The 23,243-nt window shown below is 49.5% G+C and overlaps 7 protein-coding genes across 7 annotated transcripts; 2 read left to right on the top strand and 5 right to left on the bottom strand.

Moving 5' to 3' along the window:
• Positions 1-167: 167 nt before the first annotated feature.
• On the bottom strand, positions 168-2,903 carry N7520_008058 (uncharacterized protein; the record flags this gene model as incomplete). Its single annotated transcript, XM_057141992.1, has 1 exon — positions 168-2,903. The coding sequence occupies one exon, from the start codon at positions 2,901-2,903 to the stop codon at positions 168-170; it is 2,736 nt and encodes a 911-aa protein (XP_056995998.1).
• Positions 2,904-3,679: 776 nt separating this feature from the next.
• N7520_008057 (translation initiation factor 3 subunit CLU1) lies at positions 3,680-7,664 on the bottom strand (the record flags this gene model as incomplete). The annotated part of the gene is made up of 4 exons (XM_057141991.1): positions 3,680-7,297; positions 7,357-7,412; positions 7,477-7,536; positions 7,628-7,664. The coding sequence occupies 4 exons, from the start codon at positions 7,662-7,664 to the stop codon at positions 3,680-3,682; spliced, it is 3,771 nt and encodes a 1,256-aa protein (XP_056995997.1).
• Positions 7,665-8,883: 1,219 nt separating this feature from the next.
• N7520_008056 (ATP-binding protein) lies at positions 8,884-10,763 on the top strand (the record flags this gene model as incomplete). Its single annotated transcript, XM_057141990.1, has 5 exons — positions 8,884-9,158; positions 9,211-9,576; positions 9,634-9,875; positions 9,931-10,271; positions 10,326-10,763. 5 exons carry the CDS (start codon positions 8,884-8,886, stop codon positions 10,761-10,763), a joined length of 1,662 nt encoding a protein of 553 aa, XP_056995996.1.
• Positions 10,764-11,027: 264 nt separating this feature from the next.
• Positions 11,028-12,137, top strand: N7520_008055 (uncharacterized protein; the record flags this gene model as incomplete). The annotated part of the gene is made up of 2 exons (XM_057141989.1): positions 11,028-11,322; positions 11,404-12,137. 2 exons carry the CDS (start codon positions 11,028-11,030, stop codon positions 12,135-12,137), a joined length of 1,029 nt encoding a protein of 342 aa, XP_056995995.1.
• A 1,270-nt stretch (positions 12,138-13,407) lies between these two features.
• Positions 13,408-14,708, bottom strand: N7520_008054 (uncharacterized protein; the record flags this gene model as incomplete). The annotated part of the gene is made up of 3 exons (XM_057141988.1): positions 13,408-14,442; positions 14,488-14,585; positions 14,642-14,708. 3 exons carry the CDS (start codon positions 14,706-14,708, stop codon positions 13,408-13,410), a joined length of 1,200 nt encoding a protein of 399 aa, XP_056995994.1.
• A 700-nt stretch (positions 14,709-15,408) lies between these two features.
• pmcB (putative calcium-translocating P-type ATPase(PMCA-type)) lies at positions 15,409-19,470 on the bottom strand (the record flags this gene model as incomplete). Its single annotated transcript, XM_057141987.1, has 6 exons — positions 15,409-16,201; positions 16,251-17,682; positions 17,745-17,887; positions 17,935-18,365; positions 18,414-19,316; positions 19,396-19,470. 6 exons carry the CDS (start codon positions 19,468-19,470, stop codon positions 15,409-15,411), a joined length of 3,777 nt encoding a protein of 1,258 aa, XP_056995993.1.
• Positions 19,471-21,172: 1,702 nt separating this feature from the next.
• N7520_008052 (uncharacterized protein) lies at positions 21,173-22,804 on the bottom strand (the record flags this gene model as incomplete). The annotated part of the gene is made up of 1 exon (XM_057141986.1): positions 21,173-22,804. The coding sequence occupies one exon, from the start codon at positions 22,802-22,804 to the stop codon at positions 21,173-21,175; it is 1,632 nt and encodes a 543-aa protein (XP_056995992.1).
• Positions 22,805-23,243: the final 439 nt, after the last annotated feature.

Below are 23,243 nucleotides of genomic sequence, written 5' to 3'. Positions count from 1 at the left end.
GTCCAATTGGACACCAGCGAAGCAAAACAACAATTCACACCAGCGGCCACGGGTATCGAGTAAGAAAAAGCCAAAACACCAAATTATAACAAAAAACAATCAGTGAGGGGGTAGAGCCAGTAATACTTAGGGGATAAATCAAGCAGTGGTGGACGAGCAAGCGCAGGTCAAATGAAGCTAAGTTCGTCGTCACTGTCATCCTGTGAGCAAGGGATGACTGATTGTCGCCGAGGAACCACAATTGAACCGGGCGTACGAGATAGTGAGGGCCTTCCAGGTCTTCTCCGGTTCATCGATCGATGTACTTGCTTCTCAACAAATTCTGGTGCAGGCGCAGGTCTCGCAAGGGGCCGAGGCTCTTGCTTGTTGAAGATCACTACCTCCAGTTTGGATGTTGACCTGAGTGGCACGGAGCGTATCGGGTTGGCAGTAACGTGATTTGACATATCGCGCAAGACACGTCGATGAAAAGGAACTGGTTCCAAGGATGGGGACTTTGACAAGTACCTCGATGGAGAGCGGCTAGACAGAGATTCACGCTGTTCAATCACAACCTCAGGGGCGACACATCGTCGTTTGAAGGGTCGGATGGGCGACGATTCCGCAGCTTCCATTTGCCGGTCTGTTCCAACTGAAGAAGGAGAGAAAGTTATGCTGTTCGACCTTTCTTCGAAGCAATCTGATCCCGGGGAGCTGATATCCGTTGAGCCCCGAATGCATGGCGAAAAATTGGACATTTCAAAAGCACGCCTCTTTACCCCGGTGGTTATTGTGGGGGCTGTTTTGACTGCCGGAGTACGAGCAACCCATTCGCCAATACTATCTTCCCAGCGGAACAGGCCTCTTCTCGGTCCTGGCTCCTCCGTTTCACTTGCTAATTCAGTGCTTGATTCTTTTGGGTCTTTAAGAGTCACGGTTGTTTCCTGGATCTCAACGGCCCACAGATGATCGTCTGGGTCTCCAGTTCCTTCTGCAAATTGCATAGCAGCCTCCACGGCAACACGGCTGAGAAATGCAGATAGACACGGGGCATCAGCCCGATGCGGAAGCTGTGATACAATGCGTCGAATCTCGCTTCTCATATCAGTGTCTTCGTTTGATGAACTGCTGAAACAGCGAAATGCTTGTCGCACAAATAGCCCCAGTTCTTTGATCAGATCAGATCGAGATACTAGCGTGTTCGAATATTCTTCAATGGCTGCCGTTGATACCAAAACGGGTCCAGTGCGACATGCTAAAACTGCATCGTTACATTGTATAAGGCAACCTGCCAGCAAAATGCAACCAAGTCTTAACAATTGATGAGAAGGGAGAATAGAAATGTGGGAGAGTGATTTACCATCCAGCTCTCCCCACGCTACGAATGAAACGTAGTTGATAATATGGCCCGCTCTTGTGCCATCTGTGACTTCGTTATCAAGCTCGCGAGATCGTGATATGTGCATGCCACAAAGCGTTGCCAAGAGACTCGTAACATGATTGCTTAAAGCATCCTCCACTGGGACAGGGCATGCCCGATTAATGTTCGGATTGCTTGTCGGTACCGTGTGTGTCCGCGTTGCTCTGAAATGGCCAGCATTGCGACTGGTCGAACGCTTTTTCACAGTAGTCTGGAGCTTCCCACCCGAGTAAATGCCACTAGCAGAAACAAGTACAGCCTCAATCAATCGCGAGGACGCAGAACAATAACCATCGTCCCTTGAAAATGATATCGTTGCTCGGGTCATCCAAGTAGTCCATGGTTTGGTGGCCATCCATTCTGGAGGTAGCACGCCTCGGACAAGTAGTTTAGAAAGTTCGTCAAAAATGTAAGCTCGACGAGGTAGGTCATAATAAGCATATCTATGCAATAGCCGAACAGAATCTCCAGGAGAGACGTTGTCGGTAGTAGGCTTAAGGGCGATAGGAAAAGGGCAAGCAGTGCAGATTGAAAGGAACGTAGATAGAAGCGTTTCACACGCATCTTGTTCGTGGGGTCGGCAGTTTTCGATCAATGCATAGGCAATTGGGTCGGTTAACCACCGGTTTCGTATCATCATAGAGACCATGTGAATGCCTTGGGCGCGGACAGCTTCACGCAATGGCTTCCATCCCTTGCCATGAGGCGCATAGAACGACTCTAGCTCGGTGAAATATGCGTCGCACATATTTTCATCTCCGTTCTCGTCCTCCTCATCCTGCGCTTCCTGCTCGATTGCGATGTACTCGGGTAAACGCCGGGCGACCATAGAAAGAAGAGAGCGTGCACCCCGAGCCGGCTGGACGGTCGTGGCAATGGGCTCGCGGCTGTTGATCCGAGTTTTGCCCAAGAAATTTAGGAGAACGCGATCAAGATTATGTGCAATATCGGCAAACCCAGAATCCCCAGACTGATCGAGGACTTCTTGCCAAGGGCTCTTGTGCAGGGCGTACCGATCACGAAATACTTGCACCTGGCTGCGTGCATTGGCAACTCTATTCTGTTCCACAGCCGGCTGTGATCGGACACTTGAGGGCATCTCCCATCTTTTGCCAGTGATCAACGGCGTTGCCAGCTCGATCGCGCCGGGGAGGACACGAGTAGCTTCTGGGCTGTGAACGGATAACCTTGTGCGCCTCCTTCCTGCCTTTTCCCTCCCACGCGCAGAATATTTATGCTTAACTCGGCGTTTGTCAGGCCCTTTCCCCGGAATCCATACGGGGTCATCCTCGTCGGCGTCTGACCCGAAGTAGTTTTCCCGAGGGTTTGCAGGTTGGGATGATTCCGGATTTTGTCTGTGGGGGTCTTCGATTCGATTATGTACCCTTGACTCGGCCGCAATAATCGCTAGTGTCTCCTGGTGCTTCTCGAGTCGACGATAAATGGATGTTAAAGGGCGTAGTACGCGATTTGCCCATTTTGCAGTAGCTTGGATGTCGTCCATTGGGGTCTGACGGGGATAATTGTATAGAACAAATGTATGCAACTAAGAAGAAGGGCGTTAGTTCATCTGCAAATGCCTTTGTTTGGTGGGGAGTGGAGGCGCACTCGAGTAACAGTAACGGGACCTTAGCAATCCTACCTGCGATTAAAGCATGGTAGTCACCACATCTAGCCTCTAAGCATAACGGGGAAGAGATCCCAATAAGCGTAGATAATATAGAACTGCAATGCAAGAATAAGGCGCTTTAATATGGAATGTTATGGCGGAACAAGAATTGTGATCGGAGGTTGGAGCAAACAAACCAAAGCGGGTCATCCCAACTTGGTCTAGCGCTGAGCGTCATCGTGCGACTGACCTTTAGCTTAAGATACGCATATAACGGTTATATCAAACCTGGAAACTCCTAGCCAACATTGAATAATGTCTAGTACTTTGATCAACTTTTAATCTAAATCGCATTATCATAAATGTAATGTTGTAAAAATGCACATCAAAATGGTTTCTACCAAATCCATAAATTCCCATGCTGTGTCCACCTGGGAAGGACAAGATCAATAGATCAAATCGTAAAATGAACCAAAAAGAGAGGAGAGAGATCTAAAATACAATAGTTTTCCGCTCATCAACCTTAACCCCAGCCCCCTTCCGTAAACAATCATGGAGTATATTTTGTTGTTAAGACACGAGATGACAAGAAAAAAAGGAAGATGAATATCCGAAACTAAATGGAAGTAAAGGAAGATCCAATATTTATAAAAAGAAAGCATAGAATTTATCTATGCCTTGGACTGCTTAGAGCCTCGGAGCTTGGGGTTGGCAGCAGAGCGCTTCTTTTGCTTGGAGCTCGAAGAACCAGCATCACCACCTTCAATGAACTTCAGCAGCTCGTCAATGCTGCGGGAGTCCATGGATGAGCCAGAGGCACCGGCCGTGCCAGCGGTCTGAGGGGCGGTCTGGCCAACCTGGGGCTGAACGCGAGTGCCCATGTTAGAGGTGCGCGGGTTGATATTGATGCGACGCAGACGACGAGCCTGGATATCCTTGGCGTGCTTAGCAATGGAGACAGCGTTCTGGGTCAACTGCTCCAACCAAGTCTCAGCCTCCTTGGTGTTGCGGTCCTCGGGACCAAGCTGAGAAAGGAAGATGTTGTAAGCATCACGCATCTTGCCAACAGCAGCCTTGGAGTCCTGGTCCAGAGCAAGGGCCTGTGCCAGCTGGAAGAGGATAGTGGCGGTGTTGATAGAGTCCTTGCCGAACAGGTTCTCACAAACAGAGAGAGAAGCCTCGAACCACTTGCGCGAGTCGCCGTACTGCTTAAGGTGCTGCAGCATGACGGCGGCATTGTTCATGGTGGTAATGGAGTCAGGGTGGTTGGGACCGTAGATGATCTTCCAGAGATCCATGGCGTGCTTGATGTAAACCAGGGCAGTCTTGGTGTTACCAGAGGCGTGCTCAAACAGGCTCAGGTTCAGGTAGGCAAGAATAGTGTCAGCAGAGTCAACACCCAGGGTGCGCTCGGTGACGATGACAGCCTTGCGAGCCAGCTCCACAGCGGCTTCCTTCTCATCGGTCTGGTAGTAGAGCATGGACAGCTGGTGGTACAGCTTGGCAACCTCGGGGTGGAGGATACCGTAGATCTGCTCGTGCAGCGACAGAGACTCCAGAATGAGCTCCTGGCCCAATTGCTTCTGGTTCTGCATGAGGGAAATCCGACCAGCCTCCAGGGCTTCTTCAGCCAAGGCGCTACGAGGAGCAGCATCCTTGACTAATGGCACAATGTTGAGAATATCATCAGCAAGAATGGAGACAGCAGGCTTGACCTCAGGGATAACGCGGGGAGCCTTGTTATCACCACCCTTCTTGCCCTTGCGCTTCTTGCCGCCTTCCTCTTGGCCGTTTTGGTTGGCATTGACAGGAGCCGGAGCAGGTGCCTTAACATCAGCCTTGTTGAAAGCGTAGTCGCGGGCACCAAGCTGCAGACCAAGCTTGATAGAGATGTCACGCAGAAGCTGCAGGTGTCGGAGAGAGCCGGCCCAGGTCTCCTCCAGAGAGAAACGGTAGCGCAGGGTGACCTGGTTCTCAATCTCAGTGCGGAGGGACTCGGGAGTGACCTTCTCGAAGGAGAAGTCACCCTCAGGGTAAACCTCGCGCAACGACTGGTCAATCTCAGCGACGGGAGCGGAGTTGACATCAGTGCCCAGGAGGCAGTTCAGCAGGTGAGCAACACAGGGAGCAGCAAAAGGAGCAGGGACTTTACGCAGGTAGCCGTTGGCAACGTGCTTGAAGGCACGGGCAATCATCTCCTGAACAAGGAGAGTGGACAGAGCCTGCAAACGGGCACCCTTCTCGCTAGAAAGCTGAGCCAACTTGCCCAGGTAACGAATGTTAATACCGCGCTTGTGCAGCAGCTGGGTCAATGACTGGCCATCCATAGGGAAGCCAACATCGCCATCGTGCAGATCCTTGATCAAGTCAGGCATGATCTTGGACCGCAAGTGCTCACCAGCATCCCGCACTTCCTGTTCATCCTGAGCCCACTGCTTCTTCTCCTCCTCGGTCTGGGGAACCTGGCCGCTGAAAACATCGGGGTTCAGTGACAAGTTGAATCCAGAAATATCAACACGCTCCTGATCCGCAGCCTCTTCGATCTTTTCCTCGGTCTTCTCCTCGGTCTTCTCCTCGGTCTTCTCCTCAGAATCACCCTCGGTCTTCTCCTTGGGTGCCTCCTCAGCCTTGGCGGCGCGGCGCTTCTCCACTTCCGCCTTGACGTACTCGCTCATCTTGTGTCTCCAGTATGACTCAACCAGCTCCAATCTCAGAACCGACATACGGTGAGGGTAGGCATCGTTGCCAATCTCTTCCTGCCACTGAGCATCCAGAGGGGCAATACGGTAAAGGTCCAGAACATACTTGCGACCATCGGTGCCCAGAAGGCCCTTGGTCTCAACACTGCCCTGAAGGTCGTGGCGCTTGTTATCCTTATCCCAAACGGGGTGCTGCTTAATACGGAGTGCCTTCGACAGCTTCTCAAAGACAGGGACAAAGTCCTCGTGGGTCGCAACAACCTCCTTACCCTCAACACCACCGTAGTCGATCTGGTGCTCGCCGGGCTCACGCTGCTTGAAGATACCAGGGACAATGCTCTGACCCACAATGCGCTTGCCAAGGTAATCGACAACTACGGTACCAGGGGTGAACAAGCCTTGGATATCAAGCTGGTTCACAGCCTTGATACCAAGAACATCCTTGCCAACAGCAACGCGGGCAGCCTCATCACCACCCTCGGAGGTGAAAGTGCCAACACCGTCAGCACCGAAGGAGTAGAAGATGTTGTTATAAACGAAGATCTGGGCGTCCTGGGCCTCAGTGGGGTTCAGAGGAGCAACCTCACCGCGGGCGACCAACACTGCACCGCGGGCGGCAGCCTCGTTGTAATCAGCGAACAACTTGGAGGTCAGACGCTCCCGGAATACGCGATCCTGGACAGTATCACGGGGCAGCTCACGGGTGGTCTGGAACTCCTCGTTCCAGTCACGCAGGGTCTCAGCGTTGTCGGCACCGGCAATCAAGAAGCTCTCCTGTGAGCGGGTGATGTCGGGCTGGTGAGCGTTCAGGGTCGACGAAGTGGGGGCAACCAACCATGGGTTATTGGGGATGGCATTCTGGAAGGGGAAGGTGGTGAGGAGGTCCTTCTGGTTGTTGGCCTCCTGCAGGGCCTCAAAGGAAGCAGCGAAGGAGGGAGAGAGGATGGAAATCAGAGTCAGAAGGGAGTGGGCGCTGGCCTTCTTGGGGATCGATCTCGGGAAGGGATCGAAACGGGAGCTCGAGCTCTTGTTCACGAAGAATCCGGAGACGTGGGAGGTGATCTGGAACTGCTCACCCTCGTTGGTGATGACCTGCAGGTAGAGCAGGTGACCCTTTTGACGGAGGTGGTAGGGAACAGGGTTCCAGGGCGAAAGCGAAATTGACTTGACCGTCTTCGGGAGAGGAACCTCAGACTTCGGCAGAATAGTCTGCAGCGAAGATGACCCAGTCAGGTTGTACTTGGCGAGCGGGTGGTCCTTCTCCGATTCACCGGCGGTGGCCGCCTCCGCGGAAATGGCATCGTGCAGGGAGAGACCGGCAGAGATACCATGAAGGGTGTCAACACGATCTCCAGCAGCACCAACCAGCTCACGCATGCGCACCACATGCATACGGGCTTCCTTCTCAGTGTAGGGCTCCTCAACCAGAACGATCTCGGAGTCGGCCTTTAGGTCGGGCACCTCGGACAGCTCGACGAAGTCATTGACGCGGATACCGTTGAACTCCAAGTGGAAGCAGGTGTACTGGAAGGTACCGGGAAGCTCGACGATGGATTGGCGAACATCTTGAACCTGTTCTTGGCTCGAGACCTATGAGGAATACGTTAGGGAATTTATTCCATCAAGACCTGTCACAGCAATCTACCCACCATCACCTGAATCTTGTAGGGTTCATGAGGAAGCTTCACGGAGATTTGGAAGAGACCTTGACACGAGTCAGAAAACCGCCGTGCTCGCCCAACCACCAATCTTCAAGTCATTGCACATACCACCAGTGTTCTCATCCTCCGCAGCACCTTCCACGTGGTTTCCGTTTTCCTGAGGAACCTCTATATAAAGGAGTCAGATCATGTGTCGAGTTTCTGCCGCAAGTCGGTGTCGTGTGACAATTCGTCGAGGGATAGGGTGGACCGGACCAACCTTTCGAGGGCTCCAATTCCCCATGGGTGTGTGCCATTATGTCGAATTGATGAATATGATAGCTCTTGTCGAGTCGACGAGTAGCTATCTCCCGGAGTAACGGACGGATCGAAGAAGAAAAAGTGAGGACCTGCGGGGGAGCAGGTAGAAAAAAAAGTCGCTATGATACAAGAACAGGGTAATTGAAGGAGATCAGCCAGAAACCCCGTACCCCAGAATAGATATGCAAATAAAGAAAGGGTCCAGAGTATGAGAGGTGGAACTGAGTAGGAGAAAATTTCGCGGATGCGGCATACCCTCGGAAGTGCTCGGGCGGTGGGTTCGGGGAAGAGACACCGTGGATCTACTCCACAAACCAAGATGCGGAAATCGGACATTTAATTCATTCTGTGGATTGACAAGAATATGCAAATGAACATTTTGAATGTGTAGATATACTTTGTGTCCAACTGACACATATAGGTGAAGTATACCGGACATCGGTGATGTAGTCGACTATAGAAGTTGACTGCCTGAGACTTCCCCGCGGAATGTTCGTAGTTTTACTTAGTAGACAGGCCAATTCATTGGTTCAATTTATTTGGTCTTTTTCATAAGCTCATAGAGCTATATCTGCAATTATTTGGAAACCTACTGACACTTGTTCACCCACTAGACGTCAAAGCATCGAGTAAATCCAGGCTACTGAGCTGGCAAACTGGCAAGTTTCGTTTCGGCTATCAACTGGTGTTTAGTGCATACTACCTATCCTGTTGAAAGCAATTAATGATATACGAAAGAAACATCTGAAACACATCAATTGATTATACATGGGAACTTTGCAATATGAGATGACATTGCTGACTGAACAGTATCGATAGCCAACACATCTGCCAAGACTCCGCTAAGCCACAACGCCTTCTTTGCATCCTTTCTTGGACATCCTCTATCCACTTCTGTTCCACTCATTGTCTCTCCTTTCGGCTTCTTTTCATTCCTTACCTTGTATGATCTTTTCATTAAGATCAACTTAGGGATCTTTTGTCCCCGTCCACTCACTTCTATTTTCGACGCGTCACCCCCTGGTGTGGCGTCAACTTGGAGATAGGTCTATAACATTCTACAATAGCCCTGTGGCCGTTGTACCGGTGCTTCAGACCAAATAGGACCTGCATATCTTCGTGCACTGTATATTTTTGCAAAAAACCAAATACAGCCCCCCTTCCCTGCTGGTGAAGTTGAATTAGTGCCAGATAAAGGCGCCAAGGAGATCCACAATGTTATGGAAAAGGCTCGCGCCACCCTTGTCATCATTTGCTCGACAGGGCCTATCGAGACCTCTTAGGTCTCATGGGCGCATTCTTCAATATACAGGCAAGAGGTTCAATTCGAACCCCCAGAACACTGGCCAATATACCCCTGATCCTACAGATCAAAATGAAGAGGATCAGGGACGAGGCCGTGAAAAGGATTCGGATCCTAATCTGAAATCTACAATCCTCAAGATGCTTGAAACTGCTGCAACTACCGCAGCATCTATCTTCATCCTAGGGTAAGATCGCTTCTCACGATATGACCGGATCCAGCTAAATCTCATCCTACAGTGTGGCTGGCTATTCATACCACCGGTACTACAAGTATTTGGTTCTGGACAAAATGGACAATGCGTTCAACCCAGGTGATCCTGCTCTCGAAATGGCGGGTGTTGTATCTGGAAAGCACCAGTATAATCATCAGGAGCACTGGATTCCTCGGGATGAGCAACCACGGATTGATGACATTGTTGCCGGGAAACGAGCAGGCCACTACTATTTGATGGTAGGCGAGAAAGGTACTGGAAAGACATCGATGCTCCTTGAAGGTATGCGCAAGATCAATGGCACTGGTGTTGCTATGTTTGAGGCGCATGCTGATCTCGAGATCTTCCGTATTCGCTTGGGAAAGGCACTTGATTATGAGTTCCACGAGGAGTAGGTCTCACTCTGTGCTCGGTGAAATTGACGCTAAAGATTTTTATTTTTTTTTAGCTATATTGGTAGCTTATTCAGTATCCGTGGCCCACGAGACACCACCGCGTTACTCGACATCGAACGGGCCTTCAACAAGATGGAAAAGGTCGCATTGGCCAGGAGGTCCTCGCACGGGCGACCATTGGTTCTGATCATCAACAGCACTCATTTGGTTCGCGATGATCACGATGGAAAGGATTTGCTGGAGATGATCCAGCAGCGGGCTGAACAGTGGGCTGCCAGTGGCCTAGTTACCACTAGTAAGTTTCATATACCTAGCATTGTCTGATTCTGATGTGCTAAATACAAAGCTAGTCCTCAACAGTGACGAATACTGGGTATATGAACGCTTGAAGCGTTACGCTACCCGAATGGAGGTTATCCCGGTCACCGATTTGCCCAAGCAGAAAGCGATGGATGCCCTGAAGAGATATCGCAAACAGTTCTGTCACGAGGACCTGCCATCCTCCGTCCTTGAACATGTCTATGACACGGTGGGTGGTCGGCTTTCTTTCTTGAACCGAGTAGCCAAATCACCCAACATATTGCAAACCTGCGATGAGATCTGTCGGGCCGAGAAGACATGGTTCCTCAACAAATGTTGGATTTTAGGCATGGAGATGGATGACGATGTCATGGATGAACAGAAGTATTCTGTAGGTGCCCTCCCTTTAACCATACGATGAAAGACATGAGTTGACAAACTTCAGTCTGCCGCAATGGTTCTGGCCAAAGCTCTGGTCGACCTTGAAAGTGAAATGGAGCAGACCTACCACCCTGAGACAGGCCATATCTTGCCTGAGATCCCGCTACACAAAGCACGAGAGATTATGACCCGTGCCGACTTCATCCAGTCCTACGATCATGAGAACATCTTCACCATTGACTCGCGAGCTATGGTGCGCGCCGACTCTGTTCCGATGCAGCGAGCATTCCGAGAGATCTGCGCGATCAATGGGTTCGACGACCACCTTGAGGGAACCCTGCAGCGCATTGGTGATATTGAATCTCTTGGCCGTACTCGTGAGCTGACTATCAAGGATCTCTGGGATCAAGGCAAGTACCGGGTCGTCGTGAAGGACAACCGGGGTAATGAGAGCGGCACTGTTGAGTTTTCTGTGGCAGAGCGAAAGGGAGAAGACGAATAGATTTCACCAGACATTAGATGATGTATTTAAGGACCCCCCTGATGTATCAAATCCTAGGTTAAGGAACTCTATTTTATGATGTTTTTCGAATTTAACCTTGTCATATTGTTGTTTCCAAGATTGGACTCAAATTAGAGTGGAGAATTGCCATAGTGACATCATCAGCCTCACCGCCGAACGAACATTCCAACTTTCCTGTTCTGTGAGAGCTTGCGATTGCCAATAACTCCTATTCTCTTGCCATTGAACCGCACGGAGCTGAGCATGTCGTCTATTAAGAAGTCCTCGTCAAAGAGCGGCGATGCGCCAAAGCGCGACTACACAAAGGCTTTGGGCCCTGCAGTTCCGCGCCTGGCGCGAATCCCCTCACCAGCGCGTTTCTCCCTGGTCGTCCTGAGCAGCCTTTTTCTGAGCTCGGTGTCGTTTACCCTGATCTCGAATCTGTTCGTTGGCGATCTTAGCCTGGTCAGTAAGCACCTGGAGGAGTGGTGGGAAGTGGGGGGGCTGGTGGCCTGGAAAGCCGTGGAGATTGGTTTAGCTTGGGTGCTGGGATTCGACAGTAAGTAAAGATCTATATGACGGGACACTGTGACATCTTCAGTGAAAGTAAAGACTGACATATGGTACTCACTATTTTCAGGCTGGGATGTCGCATCTTTCCTATACGTAACTCACCTGCCCACCTACTCGCTCCTGACATTCTTCTACGGTGTCCGACCGACGTCCACCATTGTATCCTATGCGATCACGGTGCTTTCGACGGTGATACCATTCTACTTTCTTCGTCGCCCCGCATCGGTTCATGATTTGTCGCACGCACCCTCCGGCGCAGTGGCCAACCGATCCATCCTACAAGATCGCCCCACTACGATCTACACTACACTCGCCGCAACCTCGATCTTCACCGTCGTGCTGTACGCAAGCTATGCATCTTGGCTTCCCGCCCACCTAGTTGTGCACTTCGACAGCATCCCCGATATCAGCGCTGCGCACGCCGGTCCCGCCGGGCTCCCTGCTCTATTCTTGACTTTAATCCCTACTGGCTATGCCGTGCGCGATTTTCTTTTCGTCAGCTCTACGGGTCATGCGACGGATAAGATAGTGGAATCAGAGCATGCTGATACCGAAGGCGAACTATTGGTCTCAGCCGCATACCGCAAGACTTGGGGCCAGCTGTCAAATAAGACTCGTATCCTTACTTCTCGGACCCTTATGCTTGCCGCTGCTGTGTATTTCAATACGATTGTGCAGGTAGCGGGAACTATCGACGGTGTTTCGGTTGAGGGAGCGTCTCTATGGGGTGCGGTCTGGACATTCGCGACTTTGGTAGTAGGCGCTGTCTTTGGCTGGATTGAGGCTGTGGATGGGGTATGATGTGATATGATGAATGATGAATGTGCAAGGTGTTGGGGAGAACAAATCGATTATTACAGCGCTCGGAGCTCGGTGTTTGAACCTGTTTGTAATCATATTTTGTGTTGGGCTTGACAAGGCAACCGTTTGTTTCATTATTGCAACGATTATGTTCAAGGATAATGTCAAGTTCCGTTGATTCAGTCATAGAAATGACCCTCGATAATTGAATTGGTACGCTGCTGTATCTTTGCTATTTTTTCTGGACCGAGTCCTACAAAATCATGTGTCAGGCACATGTGCAGGGAGCCGAATCAATGCCAGCTGGTGAATACGTGGTATAGGGTAATATTGGAGCATGGGGTCCAGTGACGCCCTCCATTTGCTCCAGCGCTTACTCTCTATCTCTCTCTCTCTCTCTCTCTCTCCTCTCTTCTTTCTCCAACTCTCGTGAGTGGAAGGTTGCAAGCCAAAATCCGACTTGCGTGTGTCAATTCTGATGGACACTAGAAGTTGAACATCGGTGTCAGTCTTGGCATGGCTTGTGAGCGGGTTGTGTGCTCTCAGGCCGGGAAAAGAGCGGTTACAGGGTCCCAAGGCTATCGGCTGATACTTGCGCGTGAGTCTCCTGTGGTTACTTAACTTCACAGAGCAGTCTTTTAACAAATTTCTATATTTGGCTTTAAAGGATCTAGTGACAGCTATCCGGTGCTTCACTGAAGATTTTCAAGAGCTGCATTGACTTGTGAAGCAATCATCCAAGGCCAGCCTCCATCTGGCCGTTAACGCCCATAATTTGAGCATCCAAACCCTCATTGTGAAGTTGCTTAAAAGGATCAGCCCATGGTCAAAACATGCCATGCAAGTCCCAAGGAAAAGGAGCTGCGAAGGCAAAAGAGGATGGAGGATGAAGAATATAAGGCCCTACTTTAATAGCTTGAAAAGCGCATGAACAAGAGCTAAGAGGATAGTGATATGAGAATGATCCTCGTTCATTTGAATTGGACTTGATATCTCCTAATTACCTTGCAATAACTTAGACATTATTCAACTAGCATAGATTCAACAGCTGCTAGACAGCTACCCACCAGATGAGAGTTAAAATATTTTTTACTCTCTTTCGAGTACAGAAGGACAAAGAATCCTGGTACGCGCACGAGTCGAGAATGAAGATATGCTAATGAGAAATTAAACCAAGTTTCCGACCATATGTCCCACGTTTGAACAAAAAAGAAAACAAAAGAAAGGCAACCCTTGTCAAATGGCTGGTTTATGACTAATAATTTGAACATCAAGCTTGAATTGTCGTGCTTGTGGCATCAGTGCCATGTTCTGCTTGCGCTTCCTTTGACGGAGACTCGGGAATGACACCGGGAGACCCCAGAATAGAGGAGTCTTGTGTTTCCATTGAGTGGACAACAGAAGTTTGAAGCGATGTGTGATTTGAAGAGCTTCCAGTAGAGGAATTCACAGATGCCTGATGCGAAAGGGTCTCGCTGGGCGGAACCACAGATCCATGGCGCGACTCCAGTTCAAAAACGTGCGAAGGATCTGTAGGCTTAGTAGACGCAGTATATTCCGGCTCGGCAGGTTGAACTGGGTTACCAAGTAGCTCCCGAGGAACCCTGTTGAGCTCTCTGGGTTTAAGTGTAGTACCCTGAGCAGACAAGCCACTCCAGTGAGCTTCAGAAGATCCGATCTCAGAAAGCCCCGGACCCAAGTTACTCAGGTCGCCCATTTCCAATCCCCGAGGCGGTATTTCTCGACCTAGAGATTGAAGTCCGCTGGAATCCGGATTTACAATGGGCTTCGAGGAAGGGCGTAGGACATCCGAATTAAGAATGCGCATCAATGATTCAGCCTCACGGGGAGCAGGAATCTGCCCACCAGCCAACTGCACCGACTTGAGTTTTCGCTCATAGATCTTCTTGTTAGCGCGCGAGCGCTCAACAATCAGCCCAAATTCCCCCGAAATGCCCGCATATACTCCACGCGTCTTCGAATAGGAGTAAAAGCCCGACACGCCCCGTGCCCCAGCGATACCACCGGATTCCGCACTCCGGCCCAACCCAAGAGCCACCGAAAGATTGAGACCCAAATGCAAGAAGCCGGATTGCATGAATTTCGTGACTGCTTCATCGGTACTCAATACGAACACGAAATCCGTCAACTCCACACCTAGAAGTGGACCGACTCCCAAGCCACCGAGGCCCACAGCCGATGGAGCGGACCAGGTCCCGTCGGGTAGACGAACAACAAAGACACCAGAACCAAAGCGCGCGCAACCGAAGAATCCCCACCGAACCATGGTGCAGATGATCAGGGCCTAGAACTGTGAGCTTCGATCGACGAGAATCGGAAATGCGCGTACTTTAGCGCGCAGGAGAATCTTGCGCGGAATCCCGCCATCGCCGACGACTTTGGGGTTGATAAATGAGTCTATAATCCTTGCTGCTTTTGCACACTCGGCTGAATGTTGTTAGCTGGAACAACTGCGGAGAGAGGGTTTTGTTTTGTTTACACACATGAGAGCGAAGAGGGGATCGGACTGTGATTCGGACTCCGTGAAACCGGAGATTCTGTGGTTGACATTATTTCATTCTACCAGAGTTGCGATGGATTGAGAATGAGAGCCCATGGATATTGACTCCAGGTGTCTCAAGGTCTCAGGGTCTCAAGTACAAGAGGGGAACACTTTAGTCACTCAATTAGTCTTGGCAACGAGCCGCTTTGTAGACACACGTGGGGGCCGAACTTGAATTCAAAGGCTTGTCTCAGTTAATTATAGATTCCTCAATCTAGTTTATGTTGGAAACAAAGAGACCACAGAATGAAAATGACAAAATCAAACTTGAATTGTTATTTCATGGTTACTCACGGGAGGTTTCCCTTGTCATTGTTCCTGCAGGTAATCAGAATCTCATAAGCAGAGGATCTACAAGATGCAGATAGTCCCTAGCTTTAGGTCTTACAGAGCATAACAGCATTCCAGCCCCCATTGCAATTTCCACAACATGCAAACTTCCCTATCACCTCGTGGTTACATCGGTTATCTTTATCCCGGAATTCTAGGGCTGAGACCAGCTTATACCCAGGGTATACTTTTGTAAAGTGGGAAATTGCCAAGTCTTATTCTTATTTCAAGTCTGCCAATCTTCTCTGGATCCAGGGCAGATGGGTTGGTATTGTACAGATGATGAAGAAAGACGAACACGCTGAACGTAATCCAATAATAAAAAACAGACATCCACCCGTTTTGTAAGCCGTACTATAAAGCTCCCTTGAAATCCATCTATGGTGAAACTGTCACAGTAATAGGGGGAACTGATATCGCCGGTGGTGTGGAAGGACGCTCAGGAGACTCCCGTCGAACCAGTTTCGGCTCCGCAGGATTCTCCTCATCAACAGGAGAGCCCGATGATGCCTGAACAGAAGACTCACTAGGCTCCACATGCCGGCGGGAAAAGACTCGACGGTAAAAACGTGTCACGGGTTGAAATAACACTTTCAACCCACGAACAAAAGCATTCCAGGCTATCAATAGTGGCCTGAGAATAAATGCAAACGCTCCAACAATGGCATTGAAGACAAGACCAAAATGACGATCGGGAATGAGGCGCAGAACCACCGCCCATGGCAGACATCCGAAACCACATACCAGACAAACTGCCCATAAAGTGCCGTTGAGTCGGGTGACACCGAATGCCTGGCCTCCAACAAATACAATCATGACTTGTCCTGTGACGATGAGGGTATTGATTCCCAGGAACCAGTAGTTACGGAACATGCCTTCGAAGATGTTAAAATGGTTATCGAGGCGGCGGTTGTTTAGCTCGTTGAAGATTTGCATCCACACGAATGTGTTGAAGACAACTGTAGAAAGCTGTTTGGCGCGGAGTGCTGGGTCGTCGGAAACAAGGTGAGCGTTGAGGATTTGATCGCCAGCAAAGTACAGCATAAATGTCACGGCTAATTTGTAAACAGATTGCCCAAGAATCATCTTCCACATTGTTAGAGTGAAAAGCGATGCCCTTTTTGGAACAGGCTTTCGATCTAGAATATTTTCTGTTGGGCCATCCGTGGCTCTATTGGGTGTTAGCGAGAGACTTCTCTCAAAAGGTAAGAGATACTTACAAAGCCAAGGCAGCAAATGTATCCATGATAAGATTAACCCAGAGTAACTGCACAGCATTCAAAACACTCTGGTTTGAGCTGCTATACACAGAAGATACAAAAGTCAAGATCACAGCGGTGATATTCACTGTGATCTGGAACTGCAGGAATTTGGCCACAGCATCATTGACAGCCCGACCCCATGCAATAGCCGTGACAATCGATCGAAAATTGTCATCGAGTAGAATAATCGAGCTAGCCTCCTTGGCGACTTCGGTCCCGGCAATACCCATGGAGAACCCGACATCCGCAGTCCGCAGAGCAGGTCCATCGTTGGTTCCATCACCAGTAACAGCGACGGTCTCACCAAGAAGCTTCAGTCGCTCAACAAGAATGCGCTTGTCTTCGGGGGAAGAACGCGCCAGAACCTGAAGGCGAGGAATAACTTCATTCATTTCTTCGTCTGATAGCTGCCGGAACTTGGGGCCTTCCATAACGAGGCCATTCTCAGTTTTGATTCCACAAGCGGATGCAATAGCTGTGGCTGTTGCAACATTGTCGCCTGTTACCATCTTAACCTGGACTCCTGCAGAGTGACATTTGCGAATGGCAGGTGGGACTTCAGGTCGTAGTGGATCTTGGATTCCCAGAACACCAATCCAGGTCATGTCGTGGAAGATATCGTCAAAGCTTGCGGCAGATGGGTCATCTTCCAGTCTCTTAGCGCTCTGCGGAGGCCAAGAAGGAAAATCTCTGTAGACGACTCCAATAGTACGGAGAGAACCTTGAGCGTATTGATCAACGGTCGCCAGGATGACCCGTCTGTCTGTGTCGGAGAGCGAGTCGGTGTGTAATGAATCTGTACAGGCGTCAAGATCTGTAATCTGCCCGGAACAAGCGTCAACCATCAATTCCGAAGCACCCTTGACAAGGAGACGGTATCCCGCGGTCGAATGTCGGTAAACAATACCCATACACTTCCGCGCCGAATCGAACGGAATAAGTTGAACAATCTCAGCAGATCCACGTTCTGAAACAAGGTCCATGCCTAGATGATCCTGAGCCATCTGTAGTAGAGCGACTTCGGTCTTACTGCCCAGAAACTCTTTTTGGCCATTCTTATTCTCCTCGATTGCCGTGGAGTTCAAAGCAACGCTTTTGACAATGAGATCCCGCACCGGGGCGGATAACTTCTTAAAAGTCTCTGCGATGCTCATTTGTTTGTTACCATTGCTAAAATCAAGTTCAGACTGGCTGAAACTATGACTTGAGCCCCAGGTACCAGAAACTACAGTCATCTTGTTTTGGGTCAGGGTTCCTGTTTTATCCGAACAGATGACTGTAGCATTTCCCATTGTTTCGCATGCTCGAAGGACGCGGACAAGGTTGTTCTCCTTGACCATGCGAGTGGTAGCGAACGCCAAAGCCAAAGTGACAGCCAATGGAAGACCCTCTAAGAGAAAAGCATTAGTTACCAATAATATACCTAGTCTTTAGCATTCAACTAGTGCTCACCTGGAATGGCGACAACTATAACGGTCACAGCGACAATGAGAATATCCACAAACTCCTTGCCCTTGGCAGCGGGTGTGCCATGGTTATTCGGAAGATCGGCAATAAATCGAAAGACCAAGATCAAAAACAGTATAATTGCAGCGCTGAATAGTTAGTCAAGGACTTCACTATAGATCTGGTAGCCACTTACGCTGAGCCCAAATAACCAATCCAATCAGCCAAGCGACCCAACTTCACCTGGAGTGGCGTTGGGTCATTGGAAGTCTGCAAGGAGAGCATGATACGACCATATGTAGAGTATGGCCCAACGCTAGTAACCAGGTAGGTACCAACGCCTTCCAGAACCTTGCTACCAGAAATCATAAAAGGGTCGAGCTTCTTGGTAGCCCTACCCTCGATGATTTGCTGCCAGACTTCGTTGCCATCTGTCTTCTTCATCTGATCAGACTCACCAGTCGCAGATGACTCGTCACATTTCACACCATGTCCTGAGATCAAAATCCCATCTGCCGGGATAGAGTCACCAGCTTCCAAGTGAAGGACGTCACCAACCATGATGTCGTATACAGATACCATCATAGACCTTCCCGAGCGAAGAACTTTGACATCCCGATCATCATTCTAATAAATATCAGCATTATACCAGCCTCAGAGGACATCGATATTCACCCGCTTATTGAGCTTAGCAAACTGTCTTTCCTTCTGCCAATCATTGGCAGCCGTGACAACAGTAACAATCAAAATGGCAACGCAAATAGCAACCCCCTCCACCCACTCCACACCAGTCCCATCATCAACAGTCTCATAGATGCCCAAGGACAGCGACACAATCGCAGCGATAGTCAGCAGGATAATAATCTTATCATTATATGCAATCCAAAACAACTTAAAAAACCCCGTTGACTTCCGAGCAGGTAGTTTATTCTTCCCAAAGACCCTCACCCGGTCCTCAAACGGTGATCCATCTCCACTCTTCCCCGTACTCGGCACCTCAATCTTCTCATCAAGAGCCTTACTCGAAAGCCGCCGATTGTATAAAGGCGGAGTAACCTGCTGAAACTCAACAAATCCAACCAACGAACCTTCATCAACCGATAACCCCGCATTAAGATCCGTCCTCAAACCACGTTCAAGACCTTGCAAGCCCCCAAGAGCATGAAAAGCAGCGAGAGACTTCGGATTCTGCAATTTATTCAACTGCCCGGGAGAAAACGCAAACCGGTTATCTTGGACATGGAAATCGGCTTCTTCACGAGGATCAGGCCGCAATGCTTCAGAGAGCGTAACGTCGTCATATAATAATTTGGCTGCGTCGCTAACATCAGAGCTTGTTCTGGAGCGTACCACTGTATCTGTATTTGACACGAAGGAGTCCGAGCGTGGACGCAGGGTATCTCCGTCGATGGACTGGGAGGGTCGATGTGCGTGGTGTACGCTTAGATGGTTTGGGTCTTGAATTTGATTCCATGCCATCTCAGGGGATAGAGATGAAGATGGACTATGGATGAAATCGGTGCATGTCGGACTGGGACATGAAGAGGAAGCTGCTGCTGATGAAACGGATAGTGAACGCTAGGGCGAGGTAGAATGTCAGTATGGGATTTGTTTTGGTTGGCGCCGAATACTGTTTCGAGTGTTGTATAGAACGTACCTCTCTGCCCGGATTATTGGTTATTATGGTCGGGCTTAAGAATGGGCCCTGGTGGGCCGTGGAATTTGAAGACATGGGTGTTAATGTAGCGAGCTTGATCCAATTATGCAAGTATAATAGATTTGTAGTTTTTTATGTTCGTTTCGAATTCGGGGCGCAAGACGATGTTATGACCCCGCTGCGAGGAGGCTGTGTATAAATGCCCAGGCTGCCTAAAATGGATAAAGCCTGACATGGGTAGAACATCTGAGCTCGCTAAGATTTAAGAAGATGCCAAGCAGCGCTTCACAGGTTTATTGAGAAGAGAGCGGCGGTAACAGGATTGGCACGAGTAGAAAAGGCCTCATCACCCGGGGTGATCCTTTCAAGATGACGTTTCCAAGAAACACAGCCTCTTATCAGTTTAAGTTACTGGGTCCAACTGCTCATCAGACCAAAGTCTACAAGCATACCCAAAGAGATCCAAAAACACGAACAATGACCACGGTACCAGTGCATTGGCTTAGGGTTGGAATAACAGGGTCATGACAAATGCACGGATATATTCTACACACATTACATAGCTGAGGAACTTAGGCGCCGGTATAATATCTTTCAAACTCCAGCTTATGATTTTTGGCCCGTGGCGCTGGGCCTGACGACAACGTCAGATATTGGAACTGGTTCCGCCGAGATAACGATCCAATCCCCGTTGGATCTGACGGATTTGGGCTTGCCGCCGGCTACCACGGGTGGAGTGATGTGCTTGCTGCGCCTCGATGAGAACACCAATGATACGAAGCTAGGGGACCCCGCCTAGGTCCATGCGTCAGATAGACAATCAGATGCTTTTATTACGCTGTTTTCCACGGAGTAAGGAGGCGAGACTTTATCGAGGGTGTCATAGTGGCTTGGTATAGCTTGAAAATACAGGTACATTGGAGAGGTCTATACTGTCAGGGCTTGGAAGTCATTCGAGGTGTCATTAATTTGGCGCAGATATCATTTCATCGATGATCGCAGGAATGCAAGATCTGATCCTTGACTGGTTTCAGAAGCTTAGCGGTGATCTTGCCACTAGCCACATGTGGCTTAGACGAGGCAAATCAACAAGGTTGTGGCGGTGCAGATATAAGGTGATGACCAACCATCTAGGTAACCAACTAAAGAAATACTAGTAGTCATATGCCCAGTTTAGTCTCCAGGTACCTGGGTGCACATGACCAGGGTACATGTGGCTGAGGCTCTAGTGCCTTCAGCTTGTGATATGTCTTACATGATCTACATAGGCTGTGCACTTATCAAGGCAGTTTTCGTATAAGTATACTTCACTGCCCCATTCCAGGCTTCCGTGACAATCCAAAGTAATTTTCGCTGTAGGTATAATTATTAAATAATCCTAGAACTATCCACACAAGAATGGTATGACCGAAAGTGGCTCATAACCGTATTACCAAAATGTTCTGGAAACAATACAGAAAGAAAGACAGACAATACAAGGTAAACAAATATTGACAAGTGAGGGGATCAAGACAATGGGTATCTATAGGAAGAAATGGCAAAGAAATAAAGAACAAGAAAAGACAATATCAACGACAGGAAGCGCTCGGAGAGCAACAGACATGGAAAGAAAATCAAGGAGATGAAGGTGAAGAGGGCTAAATCCAATCAAAGCACTCGAATGGGTAATGACCTATCAGCAATTCAAAATTCCAAGTCCCGCAAACACGTCCGCTTTTCGGTTTTTGTTTTTGGTTCGTATCGCATATCGCATATCTCGAAGAGTAAGTACTCTGGATCACAGATCCAGACTCTCCGTGAAGCGGCTGCCGCGGCTTCCATCAAAGCTTGGAAGACTTCGTCCCACTGAGTCCGGCCGCTGGACAGGTATCGCACTTTGCGGTTGCGGAATAGAGTGAGAAGAAGATACCATGGTGGGAGAGCCGAAATTCACTGAGCTGGAGACTGGAAGTTGAATCTTGGATCGTGGCGGGGTGGGGAACTCGTCTATTTCCCGTGTGTAGTTCGTATCAAGTGGCGAGCCGAACGGGGATGCTGGAGGCGGACCATGTGCGACAGGAGAAGATAGAAAGCCCCCACTTGGTCCTCCAGTTGAGGATGATGGGGATAGGCCGATAAGACAGTCTGGAATGGTGGGTGAGTCGCCATCTAGTCCTCCACCAAAACCATCTCCTCCATGGGTGAGGACAGGGGGAATTTTCCGGCCTGAGATCTTTTGGAATCCGCGCTCGCTGGAATCTGAATCGACTGTGCTATCAGTTCTGGTGGTCATGGTTGACTGACGCCAGCGTTTCATAAAGGCAGGAGCCAAGTACGAAGTAGTGAAGACGCTGGAGGGTCTCTCGGACATTTCCCTGGTGCCAGCAGTTCCAGCATCGCTGGATGGAAGAGCTTCTGTTCCCTTGTCTTTCAAGAAGCGTTGGAGATAACCCCGCCGACGAAGGATGTAGAAAAGGAGAGCAAAAATAAGAGCCAGACCAGCAACACTGCCAATCACCCCGCCCACAATTTTGGATGTGGTGGGGGAAATGGAAGATCCCGAGCCCGAGGACCCTGAATTCGTGGACGACCCTGATCCATCACCGGTGCTGGAGCCAGAACTGGTACCAGTGTGCACAGCTCCAAGCACGTCAGTTGTTGAAGATGGTGTTTCAGTCGAACTGGAGTAGTAGCCAGTCCACGAAGTTCCAGAAACTGGGGACGAGGATGCGGACGAGGATGCGGATGCGAATTCGGTTGAGGTTGAGGCTGAGGCCGAGGATGAGGTTGAGTATGAGTAATAGTAGACACTGTTCACGGTTGGAGTACTTGTCGTAGCCGAACTTGTCGGACTGCTAGCGGGAGATACCAAGGGGGTGGAGGTATGTTGAGTACCAGCGCCTGCAGAGACTCTGGGTGACGAGACAGGTACGCGCTGCTTGCTCGTGGCCGAAGTAGTGGGCTGGGTGGTCGGTGATGTTATCGATGCGATTGACGAATCCGTTACAGACGTCGCCAGCAAGTCAGTTCCTGAGAGACTTCCTGAGAGAGTTGCCGAAAAAGTTGCTGAGATCGTCATATCGAATGTGCCTGAGAGAGTGATTGGAAAGTCCGTGCCAGTTGATTGCGACGCAGTTTGCGAGATACTCTCCACCACCTGCACTACCGTGGAGACCGTAGCCGATGTTTGTGATGACTCGGCTTGTCGTTTAACCAGCAAGTCAGAGGAAATAGCCACATCCTCCATACAGTTCCGATTTAGCGGGTCGCACGGCTCGACTGTATCTTCTAATACTAGAGGTTTTTGCACTTCCTTTACATTGTGTAAAGCGGGGTTTGAACCGTCTACCGTATCTTCTTCTTCCTCCTTTCGATGCTTGGCATTTATGATCCTGCTGATCCGGGAATGGCGAAATCCATGCTGAGACATGGTGTCGATGGATAAAAGAAGGTGGGAACAAAGGTTTGTTGTAAGTCCTCGCAGAGGTCGGGGCTGGATCGACCAGCACGAGCGATAGCGAATAGAATTGTATGTTTCTGGGCGAGAAGTTCGTCGCTACAGACAACAGCCGGGTCTTGCCCGCTTATTCGATAGAAGTCCCAAGAAAAATGAGGGCACTGGTGCAAAAGTAAGGAATGGATGTTGACCGGACTGAATGCTGTCAACAATTGAAATTCAGTAATGAGTGAATGGCATTCGTCTGAATAGCCTGTGAAGTCTGTTAGCGGGAGCTCGTTTCACTGCTGACCGAGGTTTGATTGGATAAACATTGTCTTGTTATTCCGGGTCTTCCTTAAATTTCATCTCGAACTCATGTTCCCCACAGCGACGTACCAGGATCAAAAGAGTGAAGAAAAAAACACAAGTT

The sequence above is a fragment of the Penicillium odoratum genome (assembly GCF_028828045.1).
Source record: "Penicillium odoratum strain IBT 22623 chromosome Unknown utg000005l_segment0_segment0, whole genome shotgun sequence".
In the NCBI taxonomy this organism is placed as follows: domain Eukaryota; kingdom Fungi; phylum Ascomycota; class Eurotiomycetes; order Eurotiales; family Aspergillaceae; genus Penicillium; species Penicillium odoratum.
This window is presented reverse-complemented; position numbering and strand designations above follow the sequence as displayed.